The sequence below is a fragment of the Silene latifolia genome, chromosome 2, assembly GCF_048544455.1.
Source record: "Silene latifolia isolate original U9 population chromosome 2, ASM4854445v1, whole genome shotgun sequence".
Lineage (NCBI taxonomy): Eukaryota > Viridiplantae > Streptophyta > Magnoliopsida > Caryophyllales > Caryophyllaceae > Silene > Silene latifolia.
The window spans coordinates 71,862,079-71,880,591 of record NC_133527.1 but is presented as its reverse complement, the minus strand read 5'-3'; the positions used below and the strand labels follow the sequence as shown (position 1 = coordinate 71,880,591).

At 38.8% G+C, this 18,513-nt stretch overlaps 2 protein-coding genes across 2 annotated transcripts; both read right to left on the bottom strand.

The window, feature by feature from the left end:
• Positions 1–2,692: 2,692 nt before the first annotated feature.
• Positions 2,693–4,313, bottom strand: LOC141640953 (uncharacterized). Its single transcript, XM_074449632.1, has 2 exons — positions 4,047–4,313; positions 2,693–3,034 (listed from the first exon to the last, which is right to left on the bottom strand). Exons 1-2 carry the CDS (start codon positions 4,311–4,313, stop codon positions 2,693–2,695), a joined length of 609 nt encoding a protein of 202 aa, XP_074305733.1.
• Positions 4,314–5,118: 805 nt separating this feature from the next.
• Positions 5,119–6,216, bottom strand: LOC141640952 (uncharacterized). The gene is made up of 3 exons (XM_074449631.1): positions 6,145–6,216; positions 5,991–6,060; positions 5,119–5,846 (listed from the first exon to the last, which is right to left on the bottom strand). Exons 1-3 carry the CDS (start codon positions 6,214–6,216, stop codon positions 5,119–5,121), a joined length of 870 nt encoding a protein of 289 aa, XP_074305732.1.
• Between the last annotated feature and the right edge of the window lie 12,297 nt (positions 6,217–18,513).

Below are 18,513 nucleotides of genomic sequence, written 5' to 3'. Positions count from 1 at the left end.
GGAGGTCTCTATTTATACCAAAAAATGGGAAAGAGTTTTGGAATGACACAAACTTTAGAAAGAAATCACGGAAATATTCCGTAAACAGCCAAACATGGCTGGAGAAGAGGCGCAGCAGCTGCTGCGGTCCTTCTAAGAGGCGCAATACCTGCTCCGTCATTTCCCCAGACGTTTCCTCCTCTGGAAGAAAGATTTTCGCGTTTCTGTTATAGAATTGCGGTAGATCTATAATTCCTTATTCCATAAAATATGATATACGGAAGATATTTCACCAAAAGATATAAAATTTGATTGGGAATAAATATCTAGAACATTCCGACTCGGCATTTTAAATGGTTTCTTAGAAAATGAAGCGGTTTTTGACTCGGACTCCAAATGAACTCTAATTACTATCAAAACGACCGTATCGGTGCGTTGATGACGACCAAGGGGTAGACTCAAGTGTTTGAGCGATAACCTGACGATAAACTTACGGATTGTGATAAATCGTTCTGCGTACCAAACATGCGGCCCAATCATCACTGGGAGGTTGGCGGAAGGTGTAGAAATGAGGTATCTACACCTCTGAACTGACGGAGCGTATAACAACTACCTCCATCTGTGTGGATCGTATAACAACTGCATCCAAGGTACTAAGTATAGCGTATAACCACTGCCTATATATCTAAGACCTGGCCAGACAATTGGTGCAATAACTGTACACCGAACGACACTCGGGGAACAGAGCGTATAACAACTGCTTCGACTACCCCCCGACCATAGACCATACACCAGACCCCGAATGGTTGCGTTAGTTCATTCCGTTCGGTATATAATCGATACCTCACGTCATCTTTACAACCAGCCCATAAATAATGCACAGTATAACTGACCATACATACATGTGAATAACATCACTATCAAATCATAAGATAGTGTAACTGATTATCCTAGAATCATATGAACAATAGTAACCAATGTAACTTGTACTCACGACATTATATTATAATCGAACACAAGACAATATGTGAAACACGTATAACCAACCAAGGTTATAGTAACCTTAGTCATAACATTAACTCCAGATGCGAGGTTATAGTAACCTCGACTATAACTTCAATATATAACTTGAAGTTATACTTACATCAACCAAAACCTTGAACAAAACTCAAAGTTATACTAGTACTAACCACAACCTTGAGTCATAACTCAGGTATGCGTTAGTCTCAGTCATAACCCTTACTCCTATTTCAAAGTTATAGTAGACTCAACTATAAGCCCAGGTTCATATTTCCAAGGTTATACCTGTTTCAGCCATAACTTGAATAACAACCCAAAGTTGTACTAACTTTGGCTATTACACTCTAATCATCATCAAGGTTGTACTAGCATTAGCTATAACTTTGAATCCCACTATTGGCCGGCCTATCATGCCGCCACTAGGGTTTCATTCGTAAACCCTAATTGCGCTCATGACACCCATACTAAACACGTAAACAACATGCGTCATCTAATTAAGAATTAAAACATGCACAAATATGTGGAAACATAATTAAATATGACAACAAACAATCAAACATGTACCAATCATACAAAACAAACATTAAATCATATTGATTACCTCAATTGGCATAAATACAATTAAAAGAGAAATACCTAGTTACCTAATATGCAATTAAATCTAAAGATCGTCCTCAACGATGTAGACGTCCTCTATAGGAGCAACTTCCACGCCTTCATTGTCGTTTCACATGTGCCAAAGGCGAACGGATCTAATAAATATACATACTATATAAATATATATATCAAATAAACGCGTACACTACGAAACTTATGATGAAGATTCATAGATCCAAGAGGTAGGATCGATCAAGGTACGAAGAACAATGAAGAACGAAGGAAACGAATGAACGGCACGAAACCCTAGGCGAGATCTAGCACGGCACCAAGGGAGAGAAAAAGAGAGGAGAGAATTAGGTTTAGGGATTGGTGGAAGTTATGAGAAAAGAAAAGCAAGGGTTTTGTTTCCCTTCTTATTTATAGAAGAACTCAAGGGTTTATTTCAAGCTTAGGCCCAAAACTCACCCATCTCTATAAAAATTCACGTGAAACCCAAGCACTAAGTGGGTATTCACCAAATTCGAGCTAAACTAGCCCATTAAACAAAAGAAAGGTATTTTCACGGAAAATAAAAATATGAAATGTGGGAAAATAAAACTAAAGAAATATATTACGGAAATTAGGGGTGTTATAATCCAACCCTCTAAAAAGAAGTTTCGACCTCGAAGCTTGATAAGAGAACTACCTCCCTCGAAAAGATGCGGATGCTTCTCACGCATAGACGCTTCGGTTTCCCAAGACTTCTGCTCTAACTTCTGACTCCTCCACATAACACGACCCAAAGGTACCACCTTATTCCTTAACCTCTTTCCTGACGTTCCAAAATACGAACAAGTCATTCCTCATAAGTGAGGTTAGGCTCAATCTCGATAACATTAGCCTATAGAACATGGGATGGATCACTGTGATAATGGCGCAACCGCGACACATGGAAAACATCGTGAAGCTTCGACAAATGCGGAGGTAAAGCCAACCTATAGGCTACCTCGCCAACTCTCTCGAGCACCTCATAAGGTCCAATATACTAAGGACTAAGCATGCCCTTAATCCCAAATCTCTTGACACCTTTTATCGGCGAAACCTTAAGTAAAACCTAATCGCCGACCTCGAACTCAATCGGCCTACGCCGTAAATCAGCATACGTCTTCTGTCGATCCTGGGCTGCTTTAAGCTTCTCATAAATCAGCCTTACCTGCTCAATCGATTTATGAACCAACTTTGGAGCTTGAACGACAGCCTCACTAGGATCGTCCCAACACAAAGGACCACGACACTTCCTTCCAGAAAGTGCCTCAAACGGAGCCATATGAATACTAGTTAGGTAACTGTTGTTGTAGGAACACTCCACAAGCGGCAAACTCTTCTCCCAACTAACCTGGAACTCTAAAGCACAAGCTCGCAACATATCCTCAAGCGTTTGAATGGTACGCTCAGTCTGACCATCAGTTGCAGCATGAAAAGCCGTACTCATCTTAATCTCACTGCCCAAAGCCAACAGTAGTTTCTTCCAAAACTGAGAACAGAACCTTGGATCACGATCGGAGATGATATCCTTAGGAACACCATGAAGACGAATGATCTCACGCTGATAAGCATTTGCTAATTCCTCGAGACTCCAAGTCTCCTTCATCGGAATGAAATGCACGACCTTAGTCAAACGATCAATCACGACCCAAATGGCGTAAATTTCTCTCGGCGACCTCGGTGAACCCATGACGAAATCCATCGAAATCGAATCCCATTTCCATGTGGGAATCTCCAAAGATTGCAGTAGACCACCAGGTCTATGATGCTTAAACTTGAACTACTGACAGATCAGGCAACGGCTCACAAACTCGGCGATCTCTTTCTTCATATTCGGCCACCAAAACTGTAGCTTCAGATCCTTGTTCATCTTATCACCACCAGGATGAATCGAATATGGAGTACTATGAGCCTCCATGAGAATCTTACATTTTAAGACCTCACAGCTAGGTACACACCAATGACCTTGGAATCGCAGACCTTCATCAGGTCCAACGTCTAAGCCTTTGGCGCGAGCTTCGCTTATAGCAACTCGAACTGCTTCTAGGAATTCATCCTCTCTTTGCTTAACTCAGATCTCATGAAGGATCTCGGGCTCAGCAACCATCGCACTTAAATCTAAAGTGCCAAGAAATACTACCTCAAGGCTCATCTTTTGGAACTCTCGACAGAAGTCTTTAGGTAACACCATCACGGATCTCATAGCATGACACACCTTTCGACTCAAAGCATCGACAACTACATCTGCCTTACCCTCATGATATTACAACTCAATCTTACAGCCGTTAAGTAGCTCCAGCCAACGTCTCTGCCTTATGTTAAGATCCCTCTGCGTGAAGATATACTTCAAGCTCTTATGATCCATATAAATGGTGAAAGAGACCCCCATAAAGGTAGTGTCGCCACAACTTAAGTGCAAACACCACTACTGCTAACTCAAGATAATGAGTCGGATACTTCATCTCATGAACATTCAACTGACGGGAAGCATAATCAACAACCTTACCCTTCTGCACCAAGAAACAACCCAACCCAAACTTTGACGCATCGCAGTAGACATCGAACTCGACGCTCTCTTCTGGTAGCATTAACACAGGAGCAGTAGTCAACCTTTTCTTCAACTCCTGGAAAGCAGCTTCACAAGCCTTAGTCCAAATGAACTTGAATTCCTTCTTTATTAACTGAGTCATCGGTCTCAAGATCTTAGAGAAATTATGCACGAAACGACGATAGTACCCAGCTAGACAAAGGAAATTCCAAATCTCGTTCAGATTCTTTGGACTCTTCTAATCGACCACAGCTCGAATCTTCGAGGGATCAACCATAACTTCATCGCCAGATATCACATGACCCAGGAAGGTAACTTCCCTCAGCCAAAACTATCACTTAGAGAATTTAGCATACCACTTCTGCTTACGCAGAAACTACGAGATAACACGAAGATGACTCTCGTGCTAAGCCTTATCTCTCGAGTAAATCAGTATGTCGTCTATGAACACCACGACACACTTATCCAAATACTCGCTGAAAGTGCGGTTCACCCGATCCATAAAGACAGCAGGTCCATTTGTCACCCCAAACGACATCACCACGAACTCATAGTGGGCATACCTCAAATGAAAAGCAGTCTTGGGAATATCCTCTTTCCTAACTGGAATCTGATGGTAGCCAGACCTCAGATCGATCTTAGAGAACACACTAGCACCACGGAGCTGATCAAACAAATCCTCGATCCTCGGCAAAGGATACCTTTTTTTTATAGTAACCTTATTCAGCTCACAGTAGTCGATACACAACCGCATACTACCATCCTTCTTCTTGACGAACAAAACTGGAGCACCCCACGGCGAAGCACTCGGTCGGATAAAACCCTTATCGATTATCTCCTCAAGTTGCTTCTTTAGCTCTTGTAACTAAGCTGGTGCCATACGATAAGGAGCTTTCGAAATGGGACCAGTTCCAGGCAACAACTCAATCGAGAACTCTACATCTCGCTCAGGAGGAACCAGGTAGAACGTCAGGAAAGACATCAGGAAACTCCTTAACCGCAGGGATATTTTCCAACTTCAACTCTGCTGAAACATCTCGAACACTACACAGATAGATCTGATGACCCTTTCTACCCATGCTAACCATCTTCAAAGCCGAAACCCACTTAACCTTAGGTGTAACCCTAACACCCTGATAAGAAACCCTCGAACTCGTAGGACTCTTAAGCCCGATCTTCTGATCACAGCACTGAAACCTAGCATCATAACGAGCTAACCAATCCATGCTCAAAATCACATCAAACTCTCCTAGTTTGAATTGGACAAGATTGGGAGGAAGGATCGCCCCTGCAATACTGACAGGTACGTCCTTGAATAGAACAGAGCAAGATACATTCTCACCAATAGGAATGGATATAGAGGTATCAACAAATGATGAGGAACTGAGTCCAGCACGGACAGAAAAGGATTCGAATACGAAAGACATCGACGCACCCGTATAAAAAAGAGCAAAAGCAGATAAAGAGTGAACCTGAAAAGTACAAGCAACCAAATCTGGATTAGCATCTGCTTCAGCACGACTCATAACGAACACTCGACCAGTCTTTAGAGCATCAACCTTAGGCGCACTAGTCTTCAGAGCATCAGTCTTTGGTTTTTGAGGATAATCAACAGCTTTGTGACCAAGTGACTTGCAAAGATAACATGTGAGAACCTTACCATCGCATTTCTTACCTGGGTGGTAAGCATTTCCACACCTGAACCAAGACCAATCCCTTTTACATTGACCCTGATCACGCGGAGAAGACGAACGCGCCTCGAACTTCTACTTCTTTTGGGATGAATTAGGCGCAACATACGACCTCTTCACAAACTAACTCTTCACGCTCTTCTCAGCCTCAATAGCTAGGACAGAATCATAGATACTGAGAGCACAATCATGAACCGGCTAGAAGGAAGTCGAAGGAATACCAGACATAGCAGTCCGGACCTTAGGAGCCTAATTCTTCTTATAACGACGATTCCTAGACACCTCGTCCATAGCCACAGAAGTAATGAATCGTGACAGCTTCACGAACTTGTTAGTGTACTCCTTAATGGACATGGAACCCTGCTGCAAACGAAGGACCTCCTGCTCCTATTGCCAACGCATCTCCCCAGGATAAAACCTTTTCTTCAGAGCCTCAGAAAAAACAGCCCAACCATACCCTGGCTGACCCTCTAGACCAGCTCTAGCAAGAGCCCACCAGTTGTCGGCCTCATCCTTCAGATAATAGGTGGCAATGTCCATCTTCTGATCCTGAGGACACCCAGTAGCGAGGAACAGTTTCTCAACTCTCGAATCCAAGCTTCCAAAGCAGTAGGATCATTCGCACCATCATAAGTAGGAGGACGGTGATGAGCAAAGCAATCGAACACAGTCTGATGCGGATGGTTTTTGTAATTATTGTTGTTGAGGTGAGTAGTGAAACCCTCGGTCATGGTAGCCAAAGCGGCCTCAAGTCTCCTGATGCGATCAGCATCGGTCACACCATTCGCGTTACGCACCATCTACAAGAACAAAATCGGGTTATAAGTGGTAGAACCTAAGTACTACTCCAGATTACTACTCATGCACTCTACAGTCATAAGAAAACCAACAAATCCTATTGGTTTCTACCGCATTTACTCTCACTCATTAACTGTAACACCCCCATACACCAAGTGCCTTACCAGGACCACCTAATGCATGAGAATGCTACCATCTCGGTTACCCGAGGCAATGTATATCAAATTGACCATAAAAGAACATACTTTAGATAAATAAGTTTAAGTGGTTACATAAGAAAACCAACTGTAAAGTAAAGTTCAACTATTCTAAAACCAAACTACAACTAAAGTAACAAAAGTATTATGATAACACAGCGGAAGACTACTTTCAGACTCGTGGCGACTCCATCCCCAGCTATTCCCACGTGCATCCATAGTATACCTGCTAGACAACTGCTCACCACCCCCGAATGGATCACCACAGTTTTTAAAACATTTAAACGAGGTCAGTTACTCATTACACAAAACAAGATACACAATATATAAGATACAACACACACGTTACCCAAACTCCGTCACAACTCCACACACCTGACTACACACTAAAGTGTGTAGTCCTGCTAGAATACCCATCTCAAAAAGTATTCCACACCGCCAGTGGGGGACCGCAGCCGTTCCCACGTAAGACCCGCTCATCTCATCCGAGCGATAACCCATGTTCCTAAATATGCACAACCCCTCTGTGGCGGGTTCCACATAGGACGAATCAAGGGCGTGAAGCCACTCCCGCAAGTGACTCCACTCAGCCGAGGACGCACCTCGAGAACCACAGGCAAACAATCACAACCAACTATACAATCAACAATCACCAATTCCAATTCCAATACGATACGAATCAACAACAATAAACAACCAACAACAACAACATGTAATCAATAACCGAGTAGGGAAACCCTACTTGGAACAACAATCACCAAGATCGTCACAATCAGCTAATCAAAATCGTTCTTCAATGAAATCACCTCCTATCAAACATACAATCACACGATCACCACCTAATAAACACAATACTCAAAAAAACCCCAAACTTACCCAATTAGGGTTTCAACCAAAGTCAATGAAACATTATAAAAACTATACTAGGATCTTACCCATAATACGACGGTCTCAACGGCGTAAAGAACACAACAATCCGACGACTGTAGCCCTTAGGATTTGATAGCAATGAGAGAGAGATGCAACGTAACTTTGTTTTATATTTGTGAAGTTTAGAAAAGTGTAAAAATGAAAAGAAACTGACGGATTAAGTTTATATATCTTTCTCACGTTGCTATCAAAACCCGTCAAAAATAACCCGTAAAAGTAACTTACTCAATCGAGTAAGTAACTTACTCGATCGAGTGACCCTTACTCTATCAAGTGCCACACTAACTCGATCGAGTACCCATCAGCAGAACACTATTTCGTAAACCAAACATACTTACTCGATAGAGTAAGCCCCACTCGATAGAGTACCCAAAGACACAGGTGGAACATATGATCAGTACCCTTTGCTCCATTGAGGTAAAGGTACCTGAGCGTGAGCCTCTTCCCTCTCATATGAAATATGTTTTCTTAGATGATACTGAACAATATCCAGTCATTGTTAGTGTTAAGCTTGATAATTATCAACTGACTTCCTTGTTAGCTGTGCTTAAGAAAAACAGGAAAGCTTTGGATTATTCTTTAGACGATATCAAGGGGATTAGTCCCGATATTTGCATGCACAGGATAGAGCTGGAGGAAGATCAGAAACCTTGCAGACAGGGTCAGCCCCGACTGAACCAGAAGATGTAAGATGTTGTGATGGCTGAGGTAATGAAGCTGCTCCACGCAGGTATTATCTATTATATTGGTCATTCTAAGTGGGAGAGTGCAGTGCAGGTGGTCCCTAAGAAAGGAGGGACTACCGTGGTTAGGAATGACAAAAATGAGTTAATACCCACTAGAGTAGTGACTGGTTGGCGGATGTGTATAGATTACAGATAGCTGAATGCCGCCCCCAAGAAAGATCACTTTCCCCTTCCTTTTATTGATCATATGGTAGAAAGGTTAGCTTCTCATAAGTTTTTCTGCTATTTAGACGGATATTCAGGTTACATTCAGATCTCTATTCACCCAGACGATCAAGCTAAGACTACTTTTACTTGTCCTGAGGGCGTGTTTGCTTATCGCAGGATGCCTTTTGGTTTATGTAATGCCCCTTCCACCTTCCAAAGGTGCATGATTGGGATATTTTCAGAGTATATTGAGTCTATCATGGAAGTTTTCATGGACGAAGTGATTTTTCTTACTGTCTGTCTAACCTTGATAAAGTGTTACAGCGCTGCATTGAGGTTAATCTCATGCTTGACTGGGAGAAGTGCCATTTCATGGTCAACGAGGGAGTTGTCTTAGGGCACTTAGTTTCTGATAGGGGAATAGAAGTTGATAAAGCAAAAGTGGAAGTGATTCAGCAATTACCTCCTCCTGTTAATGTTAAAGGAGTGAGAAGCTTCCTTGGTCACGCCGGCTTCTATCGCCGGTTTATCAAGGATTTCTCAAAAATTGCTAAACCACTTACACAGCTGCTACTTAAGGATGCCCCTTTTGTGTTTACTGATGAGTGTCTTTCTGCTTTTAACAGGTTAAAGCAGGCTTTGGTATCTGCGTCGACCATATAGCCTCCTAACTGGGATTTGCCATTCGAGATAATGTGTGATGCCAGTGACTATGCATTAGGAGCAGTGCTAGGCCAAATGAAAGACAAAGCTTTAAATGCAATCTACTATGCGAGCCGAACTCTGGATGAGGCTCAAGTGAAGTACACCACCACTTAAAAAGAGCTGCTAGCTGTAGTTTATGCCTTAGAGAAATTTCGTTCTTATTTGATTGGGTCAGAAGTTACTGTTTTTACTGACCATGCAGCTTTGAGGCATCTCCTTGCCAAGAAGGAGGCTAAACCACGGCTATTGAGATGGATACTCCTTCTCCAGGAGTTTGATTTGCAGATTAAAGATAAGAAAGGAGTTGAGAACGTTGTAACTGATCATCTGCCGCGACTGTCGCGACCAGAGGGGGAAGATTATTTACCTATTCATGAGTCTTTTCCTGATGATTCTTTATTTGCCATATTGTCTTCTATTGTTAACCAAGAACCTTGGTATGCAGATATAGCTAACTACGTCATCAGTGGCAAGCTGCCTGTAACGCTAAGCATTTCTGGGATGATCCTTTTTTGTTTAAGGAATGTGCAGACGGTCTCTACAGATGGTGTATTCCGAAGTGGGAGACCAAAGTAGTCCTGGAAAACTGTCACTCCTCTCCCTATGGTGGTCACCACGGTCCATCGCGCACCGTGGCTAAGGTACTTCAGTTTGGTTTTTACTGGCCTTCTTTGTTTGCTGATGCTAAGGATTTTATTTCAGCTTGTGATGCCTGCCAATGATCAGGGAACATTTCAAAGAGACATGAGATGCCACAAAATAGTATCTTAGAGGTTGAGGTTTTTGATGTCTGGGGCATTAATTTCCAAGGACCGTTCCCATCTAGTAAAGGTAACAGGTATATTTTAGTACCTGTCGATTATGTGTCGAAGTGGGTAGAGGCAATCGCCTCACCCCATTATGATGCCAAGATCGTGATTAAAATGTTCAAAAAGGTTATATTTCCCCGATTTGGTGTCCCTAGGGTCGTCATTAGTGATGGGGGAATGCACTTTAAAGAGAAGAAACTAACTTCCATTCTGTCTAAGGTTGGTGTTCAACACCGGCGTGGTTTGGGTTATCATCCCCAAACTAGTGGTCAGGTTGTGGTCTCTAATCGCTAGCTTAAAGAGATCTTGTCTAAGGTAGTTTCTAAATCATGGAAAGACTGGAGTCTTAAATTAGAAGACACATTATGGGCCTACAGAACTGCCTTTAAGACACCGATTGGTGCATCACCTTATCGGCTAGTTTATGGGAAATCAAGTCATTTACCTGTTGAGTTGGAATATAAGGCTTGGTGGGCAATTCGTGAGCTTAACTTTGATCCTAAGTTGTGTGGTCAGAATCGTCTTTTGCAGCTAGATGAATTGGAAGAGTTTAGGCTTAATGCCTATGACAGCTCGCGCATTTACAAGGAAAAGACGAAGAGATGGCATGACAAAAGAATTCTACCTCGGGAATTTCATGTCGGGCAGAAGGTGTTGCTGTCTAATGCCCGATTGCGATTGTTTCCTGGCAAGCTGAAGTCCAAATGGAGTGGTCCTTAAACGGTGACAGTTGTTACTAAATTTGGATCCGTTGAGCTAGAAAGCCTGAGGGAAACCGGTTCAAGGCGAATGGGCAATATGTGAAGCATTATCACGAAGCAAATGAAGCAAACAATCGTGTTGAAGTCCTGTACTTCGACGAGCTTGACGCGCCAGTTAATTGATGCCAGAAAGGTCGTGCGGGACCTCTTAAACCTGCGCTCTCCGAGAGGCAACCCGGATTGTTTTCTTGTATTTTTTTTTGAACTTTTTCCTTCGCATTTAGCTTTTTGTTGAACTTTAAACGCTGAACTATGCATCCTTTGTTTTTCCCCTGCTCTTTAATCGTGTTTTGCAGGTGTATTAACTCGATCGAGTAGTTTTTCTACTCGATCGAGCACATTTGAGTTGAGAATCACTCGATCGAGTAACATCTATACTCGATCGACAAGCTGCATATCCACGACTACTCGATCGAGTAATAATTTCACTCGATCGAGCATTTCTGACACGATTTCACTCGATCGAGCTATTCCAAGCCACTCGATCGAGCTGTTTCATCTTAAAGATGCTACTTTTCGTCTGTTGAGCTACTGCTTGACTTCTTATGACCTCCCATGTTCATGATCGGTTTGGGGAGGTCCCTTTTCATGACGTCTTGTAAGTATTCCGACCCCTGCTTTCCTTTTTTCCTTTGTTTGCATTTCTTTCCCTATATTTGGTACAATGAGGGCATTGTAGTTTGGGGAGGTATGCATCCATATCTGTGTCTGCATGTTTTCTTGCATTTCCGTTTGCACGTTTATTTACTTCCGCATGCATTGTCGTTTTTAAATTAAAAAAATCACATAAAATTAAAAAATTTCACGTTTAATTGAGTCGGAACGTTTGAACTTTAACGCTACATTGAATCCCTACCTTAGCCCTGCATATTCTTGGCATTTAGTTGGCATGATAATGTGCATAATCTACGAGTTTTCGTTTCTCTCTTATCTGAACGAATAGACTTGACTCACATATTGGCAAGCTACATTACATTCTGAGGTTAGACCTTTATAAACTGGTGACATTCATGACCGGTTTCATTTAGGATGTGAGTAGTACTCTCTGTAAGGCATGTAACATCAAATCGCATAAGCATGAGTCTAGCCTTCTTAATACCTGTACACATTCGGTCTGTGGATGGTGACACATGTTAGGAGGGGCATTTCCCTTTTATTTCGTTCTACCCATGAACCTCATATAGCCAAATTGTCTTTAAGTCCTATTAGCTACATTCTATATTTCTGCCTACCCTAGCCAAGCTAGTGATGAGTAGTTGTTTGGAATACTTTACTGCAGTTTGGTTATATATCTGATTTCAGAAGTTGGTGGAAAAATCAAAGGGAATGAAAAGAAAAAAATGAATGAAAATGAAAAAAAGAGTTGAAAAAAGATTCCACTGTAAACACTACGTTGCTTTCTCTCTTTCACTGTAACTTTTGCTTTCGGATTTTCTCGCTCGGATTTAGTTGTTCTTTACGCCGGATTCTTGCGATTGTAATCCCTTACTCTCTTTTAATCTTAATTCTTTATTTTGTTTACTTTAATTACTTGTTTTATTCTCTTTAATTTCTGCCCTAATTCTTTTATGCAATTTTATTATTATTTCATTATGTTTAATGTTAGTTATTTCATTGTTATTTGTTTTGATAATATTAATAGCATGAGTAGCTAAATCTGTTTCATGTTAGGATTAGGGGATCTACGATAGAAATGTGACGATATAGTAAATAGGTTAGATGAATTAATTGTGAGACTCTGTCCCCATAGCAATATAACTGTATTTACCGACTTAGTTGAGTGCACGCTTCTGAGTCACCCTTTTAATCTGGTTAAATTTAATCCTGGATAGAAATATTGGACTAAATAGGTCTGCTATGAACAGTAGACTACCCTGACGAGGACGGAAGTTAAGTTAGTGGGAATCTAGGGTAGAAAGTGGACCGGAAGGACCTTTCCATATCCGTCTCGCAGTAATTTATCTAAGTTGTTTATAGTTGAGTCACTGGACTACCGTAGTGAATCAAAATCCTGACATGCCACCTCTCTATTGATAGTTTATTCTCATTTTTTGTCTTTATTGCTCTTTCCTTGCTTCTCTTCCTTTAAATATTTTAGTTTAGAAAACCAATTACAAACCCCCCCATTTGTGACCAAATAGACGGACTCTTACAGATATCTTGCCTCCCTGAGGAGATTGACCTGACTTCCCTATCTATATAGTTAGTTATTTTTGATAGGTATTAATACAGATATCTTGCCTCCCTGAGGAGATCGACCTGACTTCCCTAGCTATATAGTTAGTTTTGTTAATTATTTTTGATAGATATACGACAGCCCTGTCAATTATCTATCTAAAAGTAATCTCTAACCATGTGTTACATACTTATAAAATACAAACAAAATAAAAAATATTAGTTGCAAACACAAAAAAAAACAAATTAATACAAAGTCTTTATTTTCCTCTCATAAATTTGTATCAATCTACCTATTAATTTAATTTTTATTTCTTTTATTTAATAAATGGTCTTTTGGTTTTTTCTCACAATTATTATACTTTGTATTTATTTCACCATAATTTTTTATCTCCCCCTTAGTTCACAAAACATTCTTCTTCTTCTCTCAAATAAATTCTTGAAATTAGTTAGATAATTAATTACAAAAAAATTCTTATATAAATATTACAAAAATCCTATTTCTCATTTTCATCCAAAAAGTTGGTGAGTAAAGTATGCATATATAACCAATTGAATTTTTTAATTTTTTTATTCATTTTATGTTTTAAATTAATTAAGAGTTAGAATCATATTTAATTATTATTATTATTATTGTGTTTATATTAAAATTGCAGGAGGATGACATGCATACTCACATATCAAAAACATTGCACGAAATTTGGAAATAATGGTTATGGAACTTCTTTGCAATTATCTTTTGACTTGAATATATTTTTCATTTTTATTGAGTTTTCCATTTTTTTTATTATGCTGTATGCGCAATATCAAATTTTAGTATGAATATCTAATTATTGGTGACATGTTACATTATATATTCCAACCCTTTGAATATTAATTGACAAATTTAATAAATTGTACTAAATTGTCTTACACTCTTTCGTGCACTTTATTAGTTTTCCGTGTACTCTTCAACTTGTATTTTGTCAATCCGGTTTTAAATCAAATATCTTAGTCAACAAACAGATTGTAAATCAAATGTCTTAATGGAAGTGTTGAAGTTATATGCTCCAAGGATATAAATGGGATCTTTTAATGTGGATCAAGGTAAATATTTTGCATGGTTTTTGATTGGAATCCTATGATCTTTCTCCATCCATTCTTTCAACTTTGAATGCTTTCAAGCCGTTAAATCATTTTTTGTTTTCCATCAAATATTTTCTTCTAGCACTCCCAATATTTCTTCGAGAAATGTTTATTTTTATTGTAATGATTTGTATATATTTTTCTTTTCTCATAATCAATTGTTACGAATATTTTTTAATTATCACTCCACTTCTCTTTTTTTGTCTATTTTTATATTATCACTTTTTTTTCTTTAATTTCTACTTTGGGACGTGCTTTTTACCAAATGCTTCTTATAACTTTTTTTAAAAATTACAAAAAAATGTCATCGTTTAAGGGTAAAATTCTCACATTACTCCACCAATTGCAAACATTTTCCTAATCTTAATTATTGCGCACAAGCAAATGAGGTGATAATTAAAAAAAGGGAAGTATAATAATACAAATTGTGTATCCTTATTTCTTTGGAATTCATTGAGATAGGCATTAAAACTTCTCACATAAAAGTTCACCAACAACAAGAGATATAGAGATGACTCTAATTGACAAGAGATATAGAAATGAAATTAGAATGATGTCATTGTTGAACAGATACATTTTCTCGTGTATCCTCCCAAAAATTGCTCACATAAAATTTATTTTAAAAAATATTGAATGCGTATTTATTCTAAAATATTATTTATATAAGTCACATGTCATCAACTCCTTACTAGTAATTTAAGTATATAACTTAGGTCTTTCTTTATACAAAAATCATTTGAATAATATTTTTCCCAATACGTTGGAAATCAATTGAATTTACAAGGACGATGTTGCATGACCGACAAATTGACAAGAATTATAAATGTATTATTTGCTGAAAAAGTTTAACAAACTCCTTTGCATTCAAGAAAATAAATTTATAATTTTAGCCTAATTAGTAAGATAAACATAAGTTGTATTTTATTAGAACGCTTTCTACGCATTATTCATATCGTCTCTAATTGACAATAATAACAATATATCAAGTACTAGAACACCAAAAGCCATCAATGTTGAGTGAACTGAATAACCACCGTGACAAAGTCAAGAGACCTCAAAATCCAGAGACAATCTAAACACCGTAAGAAAAAAAGCAAGGAACAAAAACCGAAAGGGGACCGACAGTGATTAACACAACAAGACAACAATCAGTAAAAAGACAAAGATAATGAGGACCTTGAAAAACCATAACCCCAAATTAGACCTCTCTAATTAGGTTATCAAAATTTATTTATTTTTTTAAATCTTTGGATCTATGCATTATGCATGTAATATATGAGCATTAAAATATAAAAGAAGAGGAAAACAATTTTCTTTACATTGAGAATGGTAATATTAGGCACAACAAGATCACCATCTTGGTTGTTCTTGAGCTATTCAATATATGGCAAGATCCTCCATAAATCCAAGCTTCCAAAGAGAAAGCCTCGTCTCAAATTACACCCAAGAACTTACCCAAAATACTAAATATATATTAACTAGATATTTTATTTAGGACACCATTGATAATATGTAAATATTACTAACAAGTAAATATTTAAGATTTATTACTAGCAATTAGTAATTTGATTTTCCTTGGATTTTAGAGAGATGTACTCTAGAATTTTCCACATGCAAAAGTTGAGTGGAAAAATGAACAACACAAGTGTTGTTGTCCACCATGCTTTGGACGGTTCAATGGGGTCTTATGGGGAGTGTTTTTTTCTTTTCTTTTTATGACCCAATGAAAGTGGGTCTTGAATAGAATAAAAAAGTTAATTGGGAAGAACAAAGTTTAGTGGAAGAAAAAGCATGCATGAAAATAAATCACGATCCTTCCACTCACAACTTTGAACCGTGTAATGTGCCCTCACATGGGTCCATTTCGATTTTACAATTTGTCTCACAAATCGATATAAATCTTCCGTCTTTAGCATCTTTTATGTTAAAAATATTTCCCAATTAATTCCGTCTTTAAAAACACTCCGTAAATAAATATGTACAGCTACACATATATTTACGTACCAATACTAATCACATCAGTCAATTAGTACTAATTTAACAATTAACTGCTTAATCATTAATTCCCGTCTCAAATAAATTATTATTCAATTATCGCATAATTAAATAACAATTTCCGCGCCTCGAGTTCACAATTCGATATCTCTCTAAATAAATTAATCGACTAACTTTTTAGCCAATATATCAAGGGACTAATTAAACTGTATCTCATACAATTAATTAGTTTTCGTGTTGGGGATCGTTCCTTTAGGTGTGACCGAAAGGGATCAGCTGAGCACCGCCGTCTCACGACAGTAACGTCAAACCCTAGTTGGCCAACCGTTACCGATATACGTTGATCAGCTGACTAGTATTGCCAATGAATATCCCATGCATATTCCTTAATGAGATTTAATATGGTCGCGTACTATTATGGAGGACAACTACTCCAACAATCTCCCACTTGTCCGAGACAAGTTGTGCGATGATTATAACACACAATTGTGGATAACACCTTATCCCAACAATATACTGCTTGTACTATACAAGGTTGTGTTACGGATTCTCTTGTCCGTTTTAATAACTATCTCCCACTCAATGCAAGGTGTCTTTTAGGTCGCACTTGCACATGAACATATCGTGAGTGGTTTTCTCGATCAGGAGTGTGACTGCAAGACCGGAAAAATCTACCATAGATTACTTCTGAGCGTGTCTACGCATTTCCCAGTCACAACTCCTCGAGTGGCTTAGAGATGTATAAACCAAACGTGGGTGGACAATTCATGTCCGCCCTATCTATCCTTTTGCACAATACAGATCACCACGACCCAGTAGATGCCCTTTGGCCTCCTTTCATGGTACGACCTGAGACAAAAACCAAAGTCATTCGAAAACTGCACTGGCTCAGATAATTGTCTCCAGTTTGAAGAATCGACTCATAGGAATATCATAGAAGTCCCTGCCACAACCAGGCGTCTGCAATATATCTAAGGGACTCTATATATGTCACTGCCCGGCAAAGTGTCCCATAGTCTGCCTATGTAAAAGACTAGTCATCCCTATGACCTTATGGTGCTGAACCCACCATCAATCGTCTTACAATCTAGTCACTCTGAGACGTCACCTCATTAAGTGACTAGGGGCTAATACAATGTTCATCCTATTCACTTGAATTAGGGTTTAACATTGTCTCCACAACCAATTCGGATAAATAAGGTATTAAATGTTTTCAGCCAAAACTAAATAATTGAGTTCTTGAAGAGACTCAAACAATGAATGTGATCATCACTTACGTAAATATTAATACTCTATCCAATATTTACATAACTATTTTCAGCAATTTAGTTATACTCCTCAATCACATTGAGATGACATAACTATCATGTCTACCTTATGCCAACGACTTTGGTTAGAGGATTAGCAACAGTTGCATCACTCTAATTTCCATTGCTATTTTCCTTTGTTCTATGTAATCTTATCATCACATATAACCTTTCTGAGTACATGTCTAAACAAGTTTTTAGACTCTGGTTCTAAAGTCAGTCAAACACTCCCACTGTTTTCACAGTCTCTCGGGAGACGATATTCGGCTAACAGAACTACTCTAGTTCCATTAAACTCCGGATATCAACTGTCTCTTTTACAACATCGGATGTTGTAATGTACTTAGTTTTGGTTCGTGATTTGTACGTATAACACTTATACATACATATCCTTCATATGACATCTAATATGTATGACTCCTTACACATATATGTATAACTCCTTATACATATTATTCTTTATGCACATAACACTTTTACATGCTAACCATTCCTAAACTAGGCCCATAACATCTTATAAACATCGGAATGTTATCGTGTAACCCTTTTACACAAAATTCATAAATTCCTCCAAACTACAAGAGTATATCCTTAGTGCTTCTCAAGTACTCAAGGATGCTCTTGATAATCATCTAGTGACACTCACTAGGAAATGATTGTTAATGACTTCGCATATTCTTAATATGATAAGTCCCGACGAGAGCAGCTTTTAGCATATTTAATAGATCCTGCAGCGGAAGCAAAAGAGATCATGTTTTGTGTTCAACAACTTGAACGAGTCAAAAATCTTATCACATAAGTCTCTTGACTAAAATGCTAATATCCATGGAGATCTATCTCATTAGATCTGGATATTTAAGATGTGCCATGCTACTCTCAAGTATTCACCCGAGAATATTTCTAGTCACTAATATGTCAAACACATATTTAGACTAAGAAACTCACCTTAGCTCCCA

Bases quoted from the DNA above. Each gene is read 5' to 3' on its own strand.
- LOC141640953 (XM_074449632.1), bottom strand. From the start codon at position 4,313: ATGACTCAGTTAATAAAGAAGGAATTCAAGTTCATTTGGACTAAGGCT. The intron at 3,035-4,046 runs GTGTTTGCACTT...ACTGATGGTCAG, and splicing joins ATCTTGAGTTAGCAGTAGTG to ACTGAGCGTACCATTCAAAC.
- LOC141640952 (XM_074449631.1), bottom strand. From the start codon at position 6,216: ATGTCCATTAAGGAGTACACTAACAAGTTCGTGAAGCTGTCACGATTC. The intron at 6,061-6,144 runs GTGTCTAGGAAT...ACTTCCTTCTAG, and splicing joins CTTCTGTGGCTATGGACGAG to CCGGTTCATGATTGTGCTCT. The intron at 5,847-5,990 runs GTTAGTTTGTGA...CTTACCACCCAG, and splicing joins GGCTGAGAAGAGCGTGAAGA to GTAAGAAATGCGATGGTAAG.